General features: G+C 43.8%; 1 protein-coding gene across 4 annotated transcripts in view; it reads right to left on the bottom strand.

Annotated features, from left to right (window-relative positions):
* Window positions 1–19433, bottom strand: part of MAGI2 (membrane associated guanylate kinase, WW and PDZ domain containing 2) — a 1383262-nt gene that overhangs the window by 57711 nt on the left and 1306118 nt on the right. For 3 of the 4 annotated variants that reach the window (XM_046021617.1, XM_046021618.1, XM_046021620.1), the window contains one exon: window positions 17946–18084. In XM_046021617.1, the coding sequence (XP_045877573.1) occupies window positions 17946–18084 (139 nt within the window). Of the gene's footprint in view, window positions 1–8793; window positions 8883–17945; window positions 18085–19433 lie in introns of all 4 variants that reach the window. The other variant, XM_046021621.1, reaches the window with a different exon arrangement.

Here is a 19433-nt window from a genome sequence, read left to right as displayed (position 1 = left end):
CTAACTCTACCTATGGTCCTCCCATCTGAGCATTTCTTACATGCCGTGATTATTTTTAAGTTCCTCAGTCGAAGGAGTGCTTGCTTTCTTTTTCTCTTTTTCCTAATACACTATAGCTTTTTGGAGGGCAGGTCCTGACTGCTATTTTCTTTCTAGTCATTCATTCATTCATTCATTCACACAATGCAGTGCAAGGCACCGTGGGGTACCAAGCACAGACACCTGAGTTAGGAGACATGGCTTCTGTCAGCAGACAGTCCTCTCAGGGGGCTAGTACGGGGCTCTGGGCTTGAAGTGATCTAGTAGCTAAAGAACTAGGAGATAAGAAAGATAAATCCAGCAAATATTTTCATAAAAAACAAGATCACAGGAAGGCACAAAGAGGCTTGTGATCTTCACGTCACATTCCGCAATACTAAATAACGTCTCCCTTGACTTCGCCTGTCACTGTGGCGAGCATTACCTCCTACCACCTGAGGCTCCCAATGAAGACAAAGGGGAACACTTTTCTCTTCTCCATGAACTTCTTGGTGGGGGAAGCAGGACTCTGTTCTCTTAGCGTGGGTCTGTTTGGCAAGCTCCTACTCCTAGTCTTCCTCCCCACTGAACCTGACCTACTGTCTCAAAGAAGCCTCTGTGATAAGAGGTGGGATACCAAGTCGTCTAAATAAATAAACCACTGAGGCAACACCAGATCCAGGAACCTCCTTTTCTACACATGCAGTCCTACTTCTGCACTCCCTGGTGGGACTCCAAAGCCAAGTCCTCATTCCAAACTCAACCAAACAAAGGCAAGAATCTAAGCGGCAGGTTTAGACAAGCAAACAGACCTGGTAAGAGAGGATGCTAATGCCAAGCTTGTGGTAATGAACGCCTCTCTCCTCCTGATTGCTCCTTGAAGAAGCTCATCGTAAGTGACAGCATGGAGGACCACAGAGGAAGGGAGGGAAATCCAGAGCGGAGAAATTGGAGAGGGAGAAGAACCATGAGAGACTATGGACCTCGAGAAACAACCTGGGGGTTCTGGAGGGGAGAAGGGTCACGGGAGGGGGTAACAGGGTGATGGGTATTGAGCAGGACACGTGCTGTGATGAATCCTGGGTGTCATATGCAACTAATGAATCATGGAACACTATATCAGACACTAAGTATGTACTATACAGTAGCTCACTGTACATAATAAAAAATAAAAAAGAAGAAGAAGGTCATCAGCTCTCATCCAGTTGCTCTAAGGGCTGCCCAGCATCAGTGCAAACTACAAAATAAAGCTCAGTAGGTGGGAAGTCCTCTGTGCTTTGAACTCCGAAGTTTTAGAACTGCAGGTTCTCCTAGAAGCCCCATGGGGCATTTTCTTCTTTTTTGGGGGGGGGATGGGTAAAAACATAAAATTTCTATCTTAACCATTTTAAGTGTACAATACAGTCGTGTTAACCAAATGCACACTGTTGAGCAACAGACCTCTACAACGTTTTCATCTTGCAAAACCGAAACCCTGCGACTACTGAACCAGCTCCCTTTCCTCCTTACTCCCATTCCTGGAAACAACCATTCTATTTCTAAGACTTGATTACTTAGCTCACAGAGGTGGAATCATGAGGAAGTTGTCTTTCGTGCCTGGCTTACTCGGCTTAGCAGACTGTCCTGAAGGTTAATTCAGGGTGTAGCACGCAACAGAAAGTCTTTCTTTTTAACGATCAAATAATATTCCATCGTGTGTCTATGCCACCTTGTCTTTACCCATTTAGGTTGCCCGATGGTCACCTGGGTTGCTTCCACCTCTCGGCTATGGTGAAGAGCACTGCCCAGAACAATGATGTGCGAATACCTCCTTGACATCCCATTTTCAATTCTTTTGGATCTATACACGGAGAAGCGAGGTTGCTGGATCATATGGTAACTCTCTTTTTGATTTTGTCGAGGAATCTCCATACCATTTTCCATGGTAGCTGTACGACCCACAGAAGGAAGGTTCTCACTTTCTCACCTCCTTGCCAATGCTTGTTCTTTTCCTTTTTTTCCTCTTTTTATCGTGGCCATCAGACAGGTGTGAAGTGACGCCTCGTTGTGGTTTGGATTTGCATTTCCCTGATGACGAGTGAGGCTGAAAATCTTACCACATGCCTGTGGGCCATTTGTACCTCTTTGTGGCCTAACTGGAGCATCCGGGGCTTTCTGGGTGGAGCCATCCTACAGCTTTGGATGTAACAACACTGGGACCCAGTTTTACTGTATTTGACAACCGAGAGGCAACCAACAAATATTTACAAGTGGGGTAAGCAGTGAGATTGTTTTGTGTGTGGGCATCGCCTCATATTTCACTTGGAAAACAAGCTACTGTATTGATTGCTGTATGCCCAGGGATAATAAGCTCTTGAGGGAAGTAATGGGAAAGTCCAACTTGAACAGATTTCCAAGTATTTCACTTGGAAAAGATAATCTTTCTCCCTTCTGGCATTTTGTATGAAAAAAGAGAGATATCTTAGATATAGAAGGAGATGTGAAGAATTCCTACTCCTTGCTTTCTCTGTGTTAGTGAATTTTCATAATGAATGACAAAATGACCCAATTCGTTTTTTGAAGGCACTACATTAACAAGAGATCATCTTTCACTAGAAATACGTCGTGTATGAAAGCAACTCCGAGTAGTCATGTAAAAGATGATTGTGTCCATACATTAGAGCTGGGATTATGAGGGACCACTGTGTCACTGCTCACCTGTCACAGGGGAGCAGGGAGGTGACACAGAGCCTGAGGCAATGAGGGAAATTCTGTACTCTTATTCTCCTTTCCTGGCCTTCCTCTCACTCCCAATTTTCTGTGCTCTTCCCTGGGGACCCCAGCTGCCCTCTGGGTTTTACCTGCTGGAGATGTACTCCTCTGCGTGTTACGAATCACCATCTGAATCTCTTACAATCCCATATGCCTCCTCCCCACCCTCAGATTAGTTCACTCACATTACTTTCATTTCTAGTACTTGCAGGCATCATGTAATCCAACCCTATCCTTGCACAGGTAAGATAACTGAGGCCCTGAGGAGTTCCATAATTCTTGAAAGGTCACCTGTCTTGTCAATGGCATCTTTTCTGAATTTTCCTATTTCTTTTTCCTGACAGTGGTTCTGCCGTCTTCCCCAATACTTAAGATCTTACCTTGGGTTGATTTTTGAGTCCTCCCTAATTTTTATTCCCTGTACACCATCCGTTACCAAGTCTTCACGATTCTCTTCCAGATCCTTGATAGTGTCAACTCTCCTGTATTTCATTTTGATTGTTTTCAGCACCTCATTAACCCATCTCTGCATTTCTAGGTTACTGGGATAGCCTCTTTATCTGATTTACCTCCTTATCTGATCCACCAGGAATTCACAACTCTGGCTACTCAAAGCACTGACCTGGGGCACATTAAAAAAAAAAAAATATATATATATATATATATATAGAGAGAGAGAGAGAGAGAGAGAGAGCGCGCGCATACCTGAGCCTGCATTCCCGCCCATGGCAATCATTCCCTCCCGCCCCGCCAATGGCTGAACTGGTTTGGAGAGAAGGCTTTACGGGTAATTTTTACATGTAAGTTTCCCAGGTATTTCTGATGGGCAGCTAAGATTGAAAATGCTTTGAAAACAAAACAAAACAAACTCTATCTATAATGTTCTTCGTTTTGTTGTCCCTAAAAATAATTTGGCCACGTGGGTATGCTGCTCATTACCATTGGTTTTTAGACACCAGCCTCTTCCAATCATTCAAAATTCTAGGACTTTTACTCCCTCTACTTTTCAGAAGGGATCCTATACTCTAGTCACTTGCTTGTTAGCATCAAAATCATCTCCTACAATGTTCTATTTCTGTTTCAGATGGTAGGGCCCTTTGCATTCCCAAACCCTCTGGTTCCTCAAAGATTATCTCATGACTGGCTTCCTTCAAGGAGCCCTGACTGACTATTCTGGTCATTATTTCCTGCTCTTGTCTCAAACTCCTTCATCATTTGGGTTTTGACTGTCTTGTATTTGTTCCAAGTGAATATTTGTAGCTCTACAATGAAATGGAGAGCTCCTGAAGGGAAGAGAGAGACAATGCCACATTTTTTTTTCTGTAACCCCCATAGCATCAAAACATGTCTGACACGTATCATAAAATAGGTCCATTTGTTTGAACTTGATATAGACCCGGGAGGCTCGACAAAGAGCATAGAGAGTTCTTCCGAAGGGCCCCTTTTCACAGCAGGAAGGTAGGCACATAATCCCACACAGATAGACCTAACATTAGCTTCTGTTTCACAGTGCCCCAAAGTCTCTAGGAGACTATGATACACGACGCTTCCATAACAAAGAAGCAACTCCAGAGGGTTAAACTACAATTTGTAACGGCAACACAGGTTAGAACTACAGTTTGAGAGAAAACACCTCTAGAAACAATAAAATTTAGATTAACCAGAAACAATTGCCTGGAACGCCAATTAGCCAGTTTTCCTCTACTCTGCTCTTAACCGAAAGAGATATGGTAAGAAAACAAGCAGGTGGGCAGGAGTTTACGAAAACCACAGGCACCACCACCACAGCAGTGAAAACCCTACTTCCGGTTTGGGTTGAGACAACCAGTGGAGATTCGGGACATCGTCTCAAGCCCTCTGCAACTATCTACAAAAGCTCACGTTGAAATTTGCTGTCAAAATAATAACTTTGTGATAGTGCAACACACTTAGTCATTCATTCACTTACTTGTTCACTCTGTAAAGCACTGTATTAACCTGGGGTGATAACTAGAATTTGAATTCTATAAAGGGGAGGAAGGATGGGGATATTGATAATTCTGTTGTCAATATAAAGGGCTATGGGATTTCAGAGGACTTGGGAAGTAACTCAAGTTACTTCTGACTGCTGAACTTGGGGAAGGATTCATGGAGGGGGCAGCCTTTGACTCGGTTCTTAAAGGAGGACATGATTTGGGAAAAGGATTTCTCAAGCCAAGGGATCAGCATGTGCCCAACCATGAAGGTGGGAATAAAGGACAGTGTAGCTGGAGCACAGAGATGAAACAGGCTATTGTGGGAGATAAGAGATAAGACTGATTTAGGTGGGGCCAAATCTGGAATGGCTCTGGGGATTAATTTAAAGGTGTGTGTGTGTGTGTGTGTGTGTGTGTGTGTGTGTGTGTAAAAGGTCTTTGAGTGGGGCAGTCCTTAAGGACAATCAATTGCTCTGGCATCAATGAGCTGGGAAGATTGGCCATAGCAGTACAGAAAACAGGTAAAAGGCTATTTAATCCTGTGGAATAGGCCTGAACTGGAATAGAATGACAATAGGAATGGTGGAGAGGGCCCAGTGAGAAATGAGACTTCACTCAAATCACTCCCACTTGGGAACCGTAGATAGATAGATAGATAGATAGAGAGATGACAGATAGATGACAGATAGATAGATGAGTGGGAAGGCAGTTGAGATGGTTTTGAGCTGGATGACAAAGAGGATTGATGGTCCCCTAATTAATAAGGGATTCAAGAGGAGGAGTATTTTCAGGAGGAAAGATTATAAATACAAATTTGAATACACAAATATGGGGTATCTGGCTAGAAGTATCTAACAGGCAGTGGGACATCTCAGAGTGGGGTTGTGGAATGAAGCCAGACATGATGAAACAGAAATGAGTCACCTGCACAGGAGTGACAGGTGGAACCATGGGGGTGAGTGAGACCCGGAGGGAAAAGTTGGGGAGGGGTGTTACTAGATGGGAAGGGAGTTGAAGGACACCCTGGAGGGGCAGTCAAGGCAGTAAGAGAAAAATCCAGCTACTATACTGATAGCAGTGTTAACTATTATAGGGAGGCCCAAGAGGCTGAAGGATGGAATCAGTCTCTGGGCTTTGTTAGCATGGTGAGACGGTGATCATGGAGGGGATACTTTCCCTGGAGTCTTAAGGCGGTATCCAGATTTCAAAGGGTAAATATGTCCCCAGAAAGGGAAATTAAGCAGAGCATGCTTGTTTTCCAAAATACTTCGTACATCAATGCAGGAATATAAAACACTTACACATACATACATACATAATACATTTGAGAATGATTTTAACGAGTGTGATTCAAGAGTATTTTTCTATGAACAATGAGCACCATGTTTTCCTTAATGTTCTCCACATATAGAGTTCCCTTAGGGGAGAAACGGCATCATTCGTCTTGGTACCCTGCCTATCCCTGTCCTCTGGAAAAAAAAACCCAGAAAAACCGGGTCCTAACCCCACGACTGGATCTAAGTAGGAGCTGAAGTTTTCTGCCATCTCAGTAGTGGATTCCTAGCATGGCCCAGAATGTGGGGAACGGTGTGGGGAACTGTGGGGGCTCTGTGGTGAGGTTCATGGGGAGTAGTGCATGAAGGCCATTTCCCGCCCACAACCCTCATGAGAAAGCTACCGTCTGAATGCTATGCACCCAGCATTGTGCTAAACCAGGCAGCAGAGTGGTCTCTAGTCCCTGACCATCCTCCTTCCCACTCTTTTCCTAACCCTGCCCTCAGCCCATTTGGGGGCACAGCAACAGCTTTTTGTTACTTCCTTCGAGGAATGCTTGGATTATCTCCAGAATCTATTCCCGGTGTGCTATTCACAACCTCACTCCCCCAAGTCTGGTCCTTTCTTCATTTGTTTCCACCTTTACAGTAACATTTTAACTGCCTCCAGTTTCTTATAAAATCCACATAAACAGTATTGGAGACTATTTCCAAACATGGGTATTTTCACCATTCCACTCAAACAAATTTCCAGCAACATCTGATTATATAAAATCTGAATTCCTTTGCTTGGCATACGAGGCCGTTTCTAACTGAACCTACCTTGGAGTTCTTTCCCTTACTGCCGCCTGTCTCTCGGTTCGCCTGTTTGATAGCTCTTCTGAACACACTCCCTGGCTTTGGTCAAACTGTTTCCTCTGCCTGAAACGGCCTTACTTCTTGCCCACACTTGTCGCTCAAGGCCCAGCTATAATGTCACCTGTGGGGTAGAGCAGAACCTTCCACAACTCTGCTAAGCAGGATTAGGATATTGTCTCCTTTGGGTTCTTATCGCTTCTTCGTTGAAGTGTTTCATGTTTGCTCCACTCCCTGTCTTTTCTCCCTGTCTCCCTGTTTTCTCCTTGCTTATGAACGCAAAGGCAGAGACGCTCTCATAATCTTTATATCCCAGCATTGAGTCAGGTGCCTGACAGAGGCTGATGGGACTGGACAGAAACCACCGAGCCCCCTTGTGTTTCTGTTTTTGGCTGTGGACTGGGGAATCGGTTGATTCCGGTCCTCTCACCTTCATGGATTCCAGATCGCTGATATAAATTAAAAATGGCAAGCATATAGCGTCTTTGGTCAGAAACACAGATCTATACCTCTTTACGCCACCAAAAACGGACTGGATTTCCCTAATAATTATTCCGTGGCTTTATGTCTTTTCCAGTAAATTGGAGCTTTTTCCTTTTTGCTCTGATTCAGGCCTCCCCTGATCAATAACATCCTTGAGAGACAGACACTTTAGAGAAATGATACATTTAAAACTTGTTTTTTTTTTTTTTTTAGACATCCTCAAGGAATGACTGCAATAGTGTATGTGTGTGTGTGTGTGTGTGTGTGTGTGTGTATAATACTTATAATACTTATATTAATATAAAAGTATTTGGTAAGGAGTTTAGCAGTAGGCCAATCAAATAATTCACTTAGTGAGTAATATTATCTTTCCTGTTAAATTTAAAGCAATCCTAATGGCAATCAGCAGGGTTATAACAGTTGGAAAATATGTTTCAGGAAAAATTCAGAGAGCCAGCTTAAAAGACTTCTGCGGCGAGATGCTTGGCCATGTCTGTGACAGCATGAATGGGGTCCTATCACACCCAAACTGAGAAACATGCCAGTCTGGCTCCTGCTTCCATGCCTAACTGTGGGGACTGAAAAGTCAAATGGACATTTTAAAATTGCAGTTCTGCCTATTAAATTGTGGCCGAAGCCCCCTGCCCCCTGCAGGATCTGACAGTGGAAACGTGGGCCACTCTAGGGATGTGTTTGAGGGGTGAAAAGTCGCCTGAACCATATTTGCAAGGCTATCATCTATATTCTGCTTTATTTATGTATAGGGTATTTTTTTTTCCTGGAAGACTTTAAAAAAAAAATGTTAGGCTAAAATACAGTCAAGTGGAGAGGAGTCATTTTGAAAGAGTGGTAAATATTCTTCAGATACAAAGTTGTGCCTACTCTTTTTAAAAAGTCACAAGTGGTTTTTCTTTTCCCTCTTTTAAATTTGGTGTGTCCCTGAGCATGGTGAGAGGAAAGTGAGCAGCTCCAGTCCTGAGTGGCTAGCTGCCACAGGGCAGCCCAGAAAGATACTGTGATGCCAGGAGTTCAGAGATCCCAGGGCTCCGATGTTTGGCAACTGTGACTCTCCTTCCGTCAGGGGCCAAAGGGGTGCCCTGGGTTGGAGCTGTTGGAACTTGGGCCAAGAGGAAATCAATGTAACTATTTGTACCAAAGCCTGGGGAGGATTTTTGGAAGTGTGTTAAGCAAAACTTGGCTGGTGCTGCCTCTGCTGGGCCCTCCCTATCTTTCCTTCCTGCTGGGGCCATTATGGGCTGGAATTTGGTGCATCCCAAGTGCTCATGAACCTACAAATCCTATCCTTATGACTTGTGAGGTCTCAACTAGGTATTTTCCAGAGCTCTAGAAGTAATTAGACAAGCTACTATGAAAGAAAAAGCATTATACATCAGTTACAAACAATGCAAAACCAAAGCTCATTAGAGAAAGATAATATTCATGCAGATTTTACAAACCGTGTCTTTAGGGTGGCCCAATAAGTAGAAATATGGGGACCCATGCTTGTCACTTTTCATGCACATGGAGAGACTGGAAGGTACCATTCCTAAAGGAAGGGGAGGAACAGCCTAGGACCAATCATTAGAATTAACAGAACCAGTGACAAAGATATATTATTACGGTTAGAGTCAAGATCGCTTAGTATGTTTAGAGCAGCTGAATACAAATTATCTAGGCAGTAAGAATAAAGACTTTAAGTAGAGCTACCCCTGTCGAGCATGCAGCAAGTGAAATTAGTGAAAGACTAAGCTACATGTGTATTCCAAAAGTAGATATTTCTGAAAATACTGAGGGCATCCTGAGGCGCTTTTGGGAGACACAGATGTTAACAAAAATTTGAAATGACCATATCAGAGTTTTTGCAGAATTTTCCCATAACGATGGCATGTTTTCGTGCAATTGGTTGTCATTTGAGAATCAGTCACAGTAATCATTTCCACATTTTGAAACATCAAAAAAAGAAAGACATGGCATGCCCACGTTCATGTATCTGTTTTCGCCAATAATCTCGTACATTCTCCTAGCTCCCCTCACCTCTGACGATCTACTTCTTTAGAGTCAAGGCTCGCAGTTGACTTGCTGAGTGTAATTGCTTTCTGGGAAAGAAACAAAGCAGGAGGAAGAAGTGTGGTGATGCCTTGCATGTTCGACTCTGGGCTATACTCACCTGTCCGAGGGCCGAGGGCCGTGTCCTGAAACCAGCCTCTCGGCAGCTGCCTCACTTTGTGTCTCTCTCGGCTCTTGGGCTACAGTTCTTTATCTACACATAGGCAGGTGCTAGAAAGTCAGGAGTGCCCAAATCAATAATCTCCAAGAGACAGACCCCAGGAGATGCAGCAAGGACCGCCCCCCCACCCCGCACCTTGCCCGTTGCTGTGTTTCTCTCAGCTCCGCACAGCAGGAGGGGTGGGCAGACCAACATGAGGTTAATGTGCTCAGAACAACTTAATCCACGCAGCTCATGCGTTCCGGAGCCTGATGTACTCCTTGCCGGCATATACTGATGATATGCCCCATCTAAATGCCTAACTTGCTCCCCATGGGGAGCCTGGCTTCGGGAAGCAGAATGGGACTGCACTCTACAGAGGTTTCCCGCTCTGTCCCCAGAGCGTGTATCGGGGCATGGTGTGTGTCTCAGGGAAGGGAGACAAAGGTGAGCACGAACACCTCAAGGTTAAATGGAAAGCAGACCCTCTCTGTGGTAAGAAAACCGAAGCTTAACTACGGGCGTGGGCAATGGAAATTACATTTCAGGCCTTATTAATTGAGTTTACCATTTAGCCCTGCCAAGATGCCAGTAATTGTGTGCCAAAAGAATCAAGATGGTTTTGTATCACACTGAGAAGGCTCTCATCAGGTTTTAAACGTGACCTTTACTGGGCTTGAAAGCTACATGTGCTAGGAAACCTCATGGACAGATGTTCAAAGAAAAGAACCAGGAACACGGTGGGAATAAATTGCCACGGAGACGGGGGTAGAAACTGCAGTGGAAAAGGGAAAATGGAGAGTCGCACGCTGGCCTACTCAGCGCACTGACGTGTGTGTGTGTGTGTGTGTGTGTGTGTGTGTGTGTGTTCAGCCCTAACACCCGGTGGCCCGCCGAGGCGAGTTACTACGTGCGAGACAGTGCATGCCTTTGTACACAAGTGGAAAAGCAAGTCATCCCATGAGCAAATGTCTGAGCCACAGACAGTTAATAGCTCTTTAGTCAGGACTAAGTGTGCATTTTTTATTCTGTTAAAAAAGCAAAAACAAACGAACAAAATGGAACCCAAAGAGCACATTGAAAAATGTGTGTGATTCTCAATTAGAGATTTTGCTGTAGTTAGAGCACATAATTCAAGAGCGGACCAAGGCATTATACAGTCTCATCTTTGGTCCTGATGGAGGGAATTCGGTTAAAAGGAAATGCTGGGAGGTCTTTTTCAGAACAGGACACTGCCGCAGTCTTATCTTCGAGCAAGGCAGTTTCTCTACTAACAAAAATTGGGCTTTGTGGACTCACTCTTTCTTCCACTAGGCTCTGCCACAAAAGGATCTTTTAAAAAAAGAAAGCTTGAAATTTACTTGGAGACTCTACAGCTGTTGGTTATGGCAGTTGGCTGGACCTACCCAGGGATTTGTCTTTACTAGAGACCACTTTAAGTACCTGGAGAGCAGGGTTTTGTTGGCAAACCCTTTTACAGGAATCAAAAACCTTCTGTATCAGCTCTACTTTGAGACAAGAGAAAAGTCAGACAGTGGGTGGAAAATAATTTTGGCATTTAGCACCCACTTCACAATGGGTGCAAGTGATGGGTTTGAAACTTGAGCCTAACTGTGCCTCTCCAGGATGGGTTCCTGGAGGCACTGGGATATTTACAGTTTCTGACATGCACGTGGCCAATAACTTCAGTATTTGGGAATTGAGGGAGGTCAGACCTCAAAGGCTAAAATCGGTTCTTCTTGGTAGATTGCTTGGTTACTGTGTGTTCTAATATATTTTATCAGAGCCTTAAATGCCTAACAAAGTGAGGACTTGGGAAGGGGATCCTACAATATATCCTTAAAGAGAAAATTGTGTGTTGGAAATCACATGAAGGTATCCAAAAAACCAAACCAAACCAAACCAATATTCATTATAGTCCATGGTTCCCAATAAAACCATGTGAAGACATGAGGTTTCATCCTTGTCCTAAAAATACTCAAAATAATAAATGAGGGTCCGGCTGAACAGTGGAGAAAGGAATGTCAGAGCTATGTGTTCTTTAAGGAAACTCCTGCTTCTGACTCTGAGAAATGGGAAACTTATCAGAAGCATCACAGACCATTTCCTGGGCTCACCCACGTGCTGCAGAGAGCAGTCTTGAGCCTTTCTAGACAGGAAGAAGCCTGTCCTCTGCATGATGCAGCCCGGAGTTCTGCCTCACAGCCTGTCCTCTTCCTCGGGTCTGCCTCAGTAGAGGTGTACAGGAGTGATTTGTGGAACCTCTCATGGAAAAGGAAGATACACTCAACCATGAATGTCAGAAGCTGAAATTAAATTTCAGAATTTATTATTGAAGCAAGCTGCCTTTTGCCCTATTAAAAATGCAGGCGAATTAGTGCAAAGGCTATGGAACCACTTAAAGCTCCCATAAACATGGTCTCCGAGGAAGAAATGAAGGAAATGAAGACTCTCCCCTGGTCTTTTCTTGTGGGGGCACAGCAGCACCCCGACAAAAGCCTCAGGATGTGAGGTCACAGTGCTCTGGGCTCCCTGGGGCTGACAGCCTCAGGAAGCGGGCGGGGATGGTTAGCACATTTGCCAGATGAAGTTTGGGTTTACTAACTTAGAATTTAGAATAATTCAGACAAGGTCTAAACAGAAAGTCACCTACATTCAGTGAGTCCTTTATTCAGGAAATGTCTAAAGTGTGGGTATCAATATTACAAAGGAAATGCTTAACCAACTGAAGAAGCCAAGGGCTTGTTGAGGATCCTTAATTCTAGAAGCGCTTATTAAATTCCACAAGTAATTAATAAAACCCACTTCAGGTTTTTCACTAGAGCTGATCCTTGAAGACCTTTCCATCTGTCACCAGTCTGTTGGAATCCGTGTCTCCTTCCTAGACTTCAGCTCCCTCAGAGCCGGGACTATAGCTTGGATCTGCAGAGACTTGCCCATTGTAGGTGCCCAGAAAAATCCTCATTGAGTTAAGGGAGTAGTAATGACATGAATTAATGATATCAGTTACAGGATTGTCTCACGTGGACTAGTTAGTAGGGGCATACTGCCTGCAGTTTATGCTTGTGTGATGCAAGGGAAGAAAACCCTTGCTGAACTAATAACTATAAGCAAGAATATAAGAGTATGCTTGGAATGTTAACTTGTCACTGTATATTCCTTTTTATTTTAATCCCCCCAGGGCTCAGCACCTGTTTCTCCCATCCCCCACCCCGCCTCCCTTCTGGTGGCCATCACTTTGTTCTCTAGAGCTAAGAGTCTGTTTCTTGGTTTCTCTCTCTCATTTTCCTTTGCTTGCTTGTGTCTTAAATTCCACTTATGAGCGAAGTCATGTCGTGTGTGTCTTTCTCTGACTGATTTATTTCACTTAGCGTAATATACTCCAGCTCCATCCATGTCCTTGCAACAGCTCAAGGTCCATTCCCGAAGAATAATAAACAAATAAATGTTGCCTACTGCCATATAAATAGAGACCAGTACTGCTTAATCTGGTGCTCTGATAGGTTGAGTAAGTCATGTGTATTTCTGACGAAAGGCAGTCTTTAACCAAACAACTATTTGGCCCATTCATTTCTTTGGCTCTAGTTCCTGACTCGTATCTCTCCTCTACATACTTAATGCAGTTTTATTATGCTTCTAAAATAAAAACAGTCCCATTTAACCAAAGACCTGTGATCCAGTCAAAACCCATTAAAGACACTAACTTTGAAAATGGAAGGGTAGGCAGAAATCAAATTCACAGAGTGGCTCTTTCTTTCCCCCAGTGTGGGCATTTGGTGATCGTTGTCACCGGGACACCTCAATTAAGAGATTTCTGCCTCCTCCTTGTAACCCTACGTGGCCTCCTAAGACCACTGAGCCTCCATTTGCTAGTGGACTCCCTTCACCACTATAGTCGGAAAGACTGGTTCTGTTGCCTTTTAGGGGAATAAACAGGCTAGAACACTAAGACTAGAAAGCGCATTTCTGTTTTGCTTTATTTTGATCCGATCTGAACGGCGAATATTACCAGGGGAAATGCCCAAGTTGGTCTGCACTGCTTGATTTTGACTTCACCCCTGGCTCTGTGGCTCCGGGTCTAAATCAAGGGAGTGCTCACCTCCGTTCTTTGAATGCTAATGAAGGACACTGGTGTTTCAAGGCAGGGCGCTAATTTGTATAATTTTTTCCTGAGCAGAATTAGAACCACGTCGCATGATTTCCTCTTTCTTAACCTTCTTAGATTTAATTCAAACAGCAACAACCAGTGTTAAGGAGGGCGCTACTTTTGAGGCATCGTCTTCGGATTCATTTTTCAGTATGGTGGAGTGAATTTCCTTATTCCTGCCAGTTGTTGAGATGCGTGTCAGGGGAGGGGGAGCTCACGCTTCCCGGGGAGTTTATAATCAACAAATTCTTATCCTGAGGACTAGAGTAGAGTTGAAGTATCCATCTCCTTCAAGGACTTAGCTATAAAAGCAACGTCTTCAAAGCCCTTATCACTTGCCGACTCCCCCTGCAGCTGCTCGACAGCCTGTGTGCAGCCCCGACTTCTGTGGCTACATTTGCTGATTTATGCCTCTGACTTGGCTGGGCTGTCGTGTGACGATTAGTCTTGCAGTAATTATGGATGGCATATTTGCAGCATATTTACTCCTTTCCTCGGCTCACTTGGATTCACACTGATTTTGTTTAGTCAACAATCTGCCAGATTACCCTTGGAATATTTTTTCTTTCAGTTGTACCTGGGCTTATCTCCCTGTCACAGATCACCTTAGGAACTCAGCACAAGAGTTTCCTACTTCTCTTGACTGAGATCTGCTTTTCTGTCCACGTGGCCAAACGTCCAGATAAGGGTCTTGCTTCAGAGCTGTTGTGAATTCTGAATTCCGCAGGTAGCAGAGGGAGGGCTGGTGGCTATCACTAAAAACCCTGCTAACAGGCTGGCTGTTTGTTGTCGATCTCCTACTCTTCAAAGCTCACTCTCTCAGGCTGGATTAAGTCTACATGGCTCCCTAACAGGTTATGTCTCCTATAGATTCTGACAACCTTCTTTAATCGTATTCTAAAGATGGATTTTTGCTACATGTTGGATATTAAAAGGCAAACAAAGGAAACATAAATGGGATTAAACGCACAGTCGATGGAAAATTCAGTGTTCCTGTGATGAGGGTACATCTGGACAAAGTGGATTATATTCTTGGTTATATCTACTGGTTATCTCAGGCATTTCCTTTTGCTGTTCTTGCTTCCATTACTTGGTTTTGTTACAGAGCACCCCCTTGCCAGCATCATTAAAATGCACTCTTTTATTGTGGACAAAAGATTCGCCTTCATGATACAGTCTGTTTAACTGGTGCTGAAGGAATTAGGTTGTTCTTCAGCCGTGGGCACTCCTTTTAAGCTGGGGTCATTTGTAAACTCCATGACGGTGGCTGCTTCTTTGGCTTGCTCCCCGGGACAGGAAAGAGTTGGCACGGCAGCCGTGAGATGGCTGTCCTCAGAAAGATCTGCTTGCAAGGTTGGCCTCTGGGACTTCGACCAATAAACTGTCTCCTACACTAATACACACCCTTCCCTAAAGGATAAGGGTATCTCCTGTGCAACTGTGCAGACAACACCGTGTATGCTGATGACCTGCTTTTCTTCTAGGAGTCTAGAATTTTGGTATGTGCTCGTGAAGGGTGCCTGCATGAGTAGCATAGTATAAACCCTGGGTACCAGGTTCTAATGAGCTTCTCTGGGCAACAGTATCACACATTTATTACTGTGTTTTTGTTGCTGGCAAAGAGTGCTCTCTGGGTGACCCCTCATGAGAAAAATAGGGCGGCGGGGGGAGGAGAGAGAAAGAATAAGGAATCTTGCACCTGGATTCCTCTAGACTTTGCCAATTTCCCCCCCCATATGATTACACTGTGTATTCTTACTACAACACTCTGATAAATCTTAGCTATGAGTACAACTCTATTCTGTGCCCTGGGAGTCTTTCTAGTAGATCTCTGAATGTGGGGTGGTCTAGGGGACCCCATTAGTTGCTATGAGATTCCTTGATATCACTTGATAGCATTATCCTCAGAGATGCTGGTCTGATCCCTAACCTTCTTGGTTGTTCATGCAAAACCAGGCATCTTTCAGCTTAGATGGTAATGTTTACTTAGTTCATGATCATTCTTTTACTTCGCTGAAGGAGATCGCTCTGTTCTATTAAATTGGATATTTTGTGACATAGTCTCTAAAATTAATTTACAGTCAAAATCTGGGTCAGTCTAACTTCAAAAGTAGTGGACAAACTCTAACCATTGGCAAGCATGATTTAATGTTACATTTTAGCAGAATAGATTTAGAAGAAATTCTGCAAAATGACTGGAGTTAACTGTATTGATGACTGGGCCCTCAAAACTGTGTTCAGGTATTTAACAAACTCTCTGTTTGTTAAATTCAATCTTAACCAGGTATTTTCAGGTGATGTTAAGAATTAAAGGGATCATGCTGACATGATGTTGAATTTTGGTCTTGTCCAAAAACACATTTTTAGTTTTTCTTTTAAGATGCTTTAAGGCAGCCTCATATGTGGGCATCACAGTTTGAGTGATGCTGCCAGTTGGTCAACAATAATGTTCTAACTGCTCACTGTAGACAAGCTGCTGAAAAGATGTACCCAACAGGAATTCTAGAACAGAATAGATAGCTCTGGGTAGCCATGTGGTTCAGGTTAACTTTTTAAAGATTAACTTGTTAGGACCCAAGAATAATACTAACTGTATGGACATTCCATGGCTCAGATAACAGGTCTTGCTGTGGAATGAAGGATACCTTTAAAATAAGGTATTTTTTAAAAGGGCTTTACCCATCCCCCCCCCCTTTTTTTTAAGATATCATTTATTTATTTGACAGAGAGAGAGAGAGAGAAAGACAGGGAGAGAGGGAACACAACCAGGGGCCGAGGAAGAGGGAGAAGCAGGGCCCCCACTGAGCAAGGAGCCCGACACGGGGCTTGATTCCAGGACCCTGAAATCATGACCTGAGCCAAAGGCAGGTGCCCAAGGACTGAGCCACCCAGGTGCCCCTAAAATAAGGTATTTTTTAGAAGTGACAAACTGTCATAGGTCAGTTTCATCTTACTGGGTCGCTTGGTTCTCTGGGGTGCAAAAAGTCACTCTATTCCAAGAGTAGGATTCTTTACAAAGGGATTAGCACCAGCGCCACGTAACAGGATCAGGCCTGTCTTTATTGCTAATATTAATATGTAAACATATTTTATTAGATCCAGGTATTAAGGATGGGAACCTGGGATGAAGTCTTTCCTGGGGCATAGAGCCAAGCCTATAAAAACTTCTCAGTGCCTTCCTTAGTTGAGTACTTGCCAGTGCTTTTGGGGTTTCTCAAGATCCCCGAAAACAAAGTTTTTGAGGGCATTTGAATTCATATATTTCAACTGAACTCAAGACTGTCCTGCACCATTAACTAAAGAAGTGTTCAATTATTTGGTAGTTAGGCAAGTTTCCCATGATCGAGGTAAGCATAATTAGAGAGGGAAAAGTGTTATTGAGAGAGAGAACGCGTGCGCGTGTATGTGGTGTGTGGGGGGGTAGGGGATGGAGGGATGAAAGGGAGCATCTAGATCAACAATTTGAGCTTATTATTCAGTTAGGTCCCATTGCCCTAATTTGGACAGGTATTCTCAGCACTGTTCTTCACTGATGTCTGTCTGTCTTTCTGACACTCCTTGACATTAATTACAGCCCAGCTAAGGGGCTGATGCCTCTCACCTAACAACCACCCACCAGTAGTCAACCGGTCAGTGGTGCCTTCAATGGGCTGCTGAGAAGTAACACCATTAGAGACTCCTGAAGGCAGGGCTAATGCACTTCCATGCTTTCTGGAAGAGCACAGAGATGCACAGCGTTAAGAGTGAATTCTTGGACTGTCCCGAAGTGCCAAGAAAATGCAACCACTGCGTGAACTGAAGGTTACATTCTCATCTTCCCACCTGAAGATTTGCTCTTGCTTGTCCCCTGGCCCCGGTCACACAGCCTATGGGGCAGTGTGACACATGAGTGATTTTAGGAAACAACTGATAAATTACTGTGGACTCAAATGAACAGAAGACTTTTTGTCAAACTGCAAAAGTTCAAATGTATAATTGGTGGCTGGCTCTCCCTGCACACTCAGAGATGCCCTGGAAGGTCCTCTATTTGCTATTTTAAACATCACTTAACCAAGGGAGCAAAAGAAAGAGCTCACACACATATCAGTCTTGTGCTTCAATGTACATATGCACATATATCCGCGTCTATATACATCTATTGAAAGCTAACTATATTTAGGTAGACTTGGAGGACTGATACACTTGTGCAAATAAGCAGAGCCACTGCCAGTACACAGAAGAAAGAGAAAAAAGGTGAATCAAAACGTGAAACGTACCATACTCCGGGACCTGCCCCGTCCCACGTTTCAGCAGGAGACGGACCCTTCTTCCTCCCGACTTGATGAGTTCTATCGCTCTGGAGTGTGTCATGTCCCTTGTGCTCTCCCCGTTGATTTCGATGATTTGATCTCCTACCTGTTAATTAAGGAAACGTTAACTCAGCCAAAGATGGGTCCACTCACACTGCATTTCCAACAGATCAGAAAAGCATCCTTTAGAGGACCAGTTTCCAGAGGGCATCTGAACACTTCAGTTGTTCCCTGTTGCTTCTTTGAAGTGGCTAATTCGTGGCTGCATCCGGAATCTGACCACCCAACTTGATTTACCTTTACAGGAATGAAAACATCGGACCACACGTTGGGGTGGTATGTTACTTATTTTTAGTCAGTGTGGCAGAAGCTTTAGTTAAACTTTTGGCATTTAAAAAAAAAAATTTGGGAATATGTTTGATACCACAATTCCCAATAAACCTGGTACCTTCGCTTTGAAAGAAGAAGTAAATACTTTAAGGCCTTTTCATTGAACACAATACCAGCGCTGGGCTTAGTGCAGCATTTCATTCAGCATGCTGGATGGGATGATTGGTTTTTGGGCTTCTCTGAGAATTTTTATCATGCGTCATTTAAATTTCCCTGGGTGCTATTGTGATTTTGCCTTCTTTGTAAACATGGCTGGTTGATATTCAAGTTTGATGATGAGTTTTCTATCATAGTCCTTTGAATTAAAAATGAGATCCTCCATTCTCCACACACGACTAATGCCCTTGCTAAATCTTTGCCACGCTCACACCTGATTGCCAGAACTGTCTGGTTAAATACCAATCCCTCTTGAATTGTTAGAAATGCCTGGGCTCCATAAGCAATTCCCATTTAGCCTTCGTGAATAGATATCTGGTATAAAAGAGGTTCAACCACGAACACATCATGTAACTCCCACAGTACCATTACTGTCAGGAACTTTTGAATTAAAATATGTTTCATTTCAGTGCAAGTCACTTAAGATAAATTAGCCAGGAAAAACACAATGAGTTGCTTTGCAAAAATGCTATTTTAGTTGGCTCCCTTAAAGCAGATCTCAACCCAAACTCTGTAACGCAGACAGAATTGCAAATAAACTCTCTAGCGCAGTGCATGATCATGATGGGGGCAGGGCAAGAACAGGAACAAAAAGTGGCCATCACAACTGCGGGATGGCACTAAAATAAGACCACTCCCTACCCCCCAAATGGAGGGAAAGAACAAACACGTTTGTTATAGCAAGGGAGCAACATCTATTTTCCTTCTTTCCTTCCTTCCTTCCTCCCTCCCTCCCGTCCTTCCCTCCCATCCCTCCCTCCTTCCTTCCCCACTTCTATCCTTCCTTCTTTCTCTCCCTCCCTTCCTTCTTTTTTAAAGATTTATTTATTTATTAGAGAGAGAGAGAGAGAGAAAGAGAATGAGCAAGGGAGGGGCAGAGGGAGAGGAGGGAGAGAATCCCTAGCAGAC

Source organism: Meles meles, chromosome 10, assembly GCF_922984935.1.
Source record: "Meles meles chromosome 10, mMelMel3.1 paternal haplotype, whole genome shotgun sequence".
Classification (NCBI taxonomy): domain Eukaryota; kingdom Metazoa; phylum Chordata; class Mammalia; order Carnivora; family Mustelidae; genus Meles; species Meles meles.
This window is presented reverse-complemented; position numbering and strand designations above follow the sequence as displayed.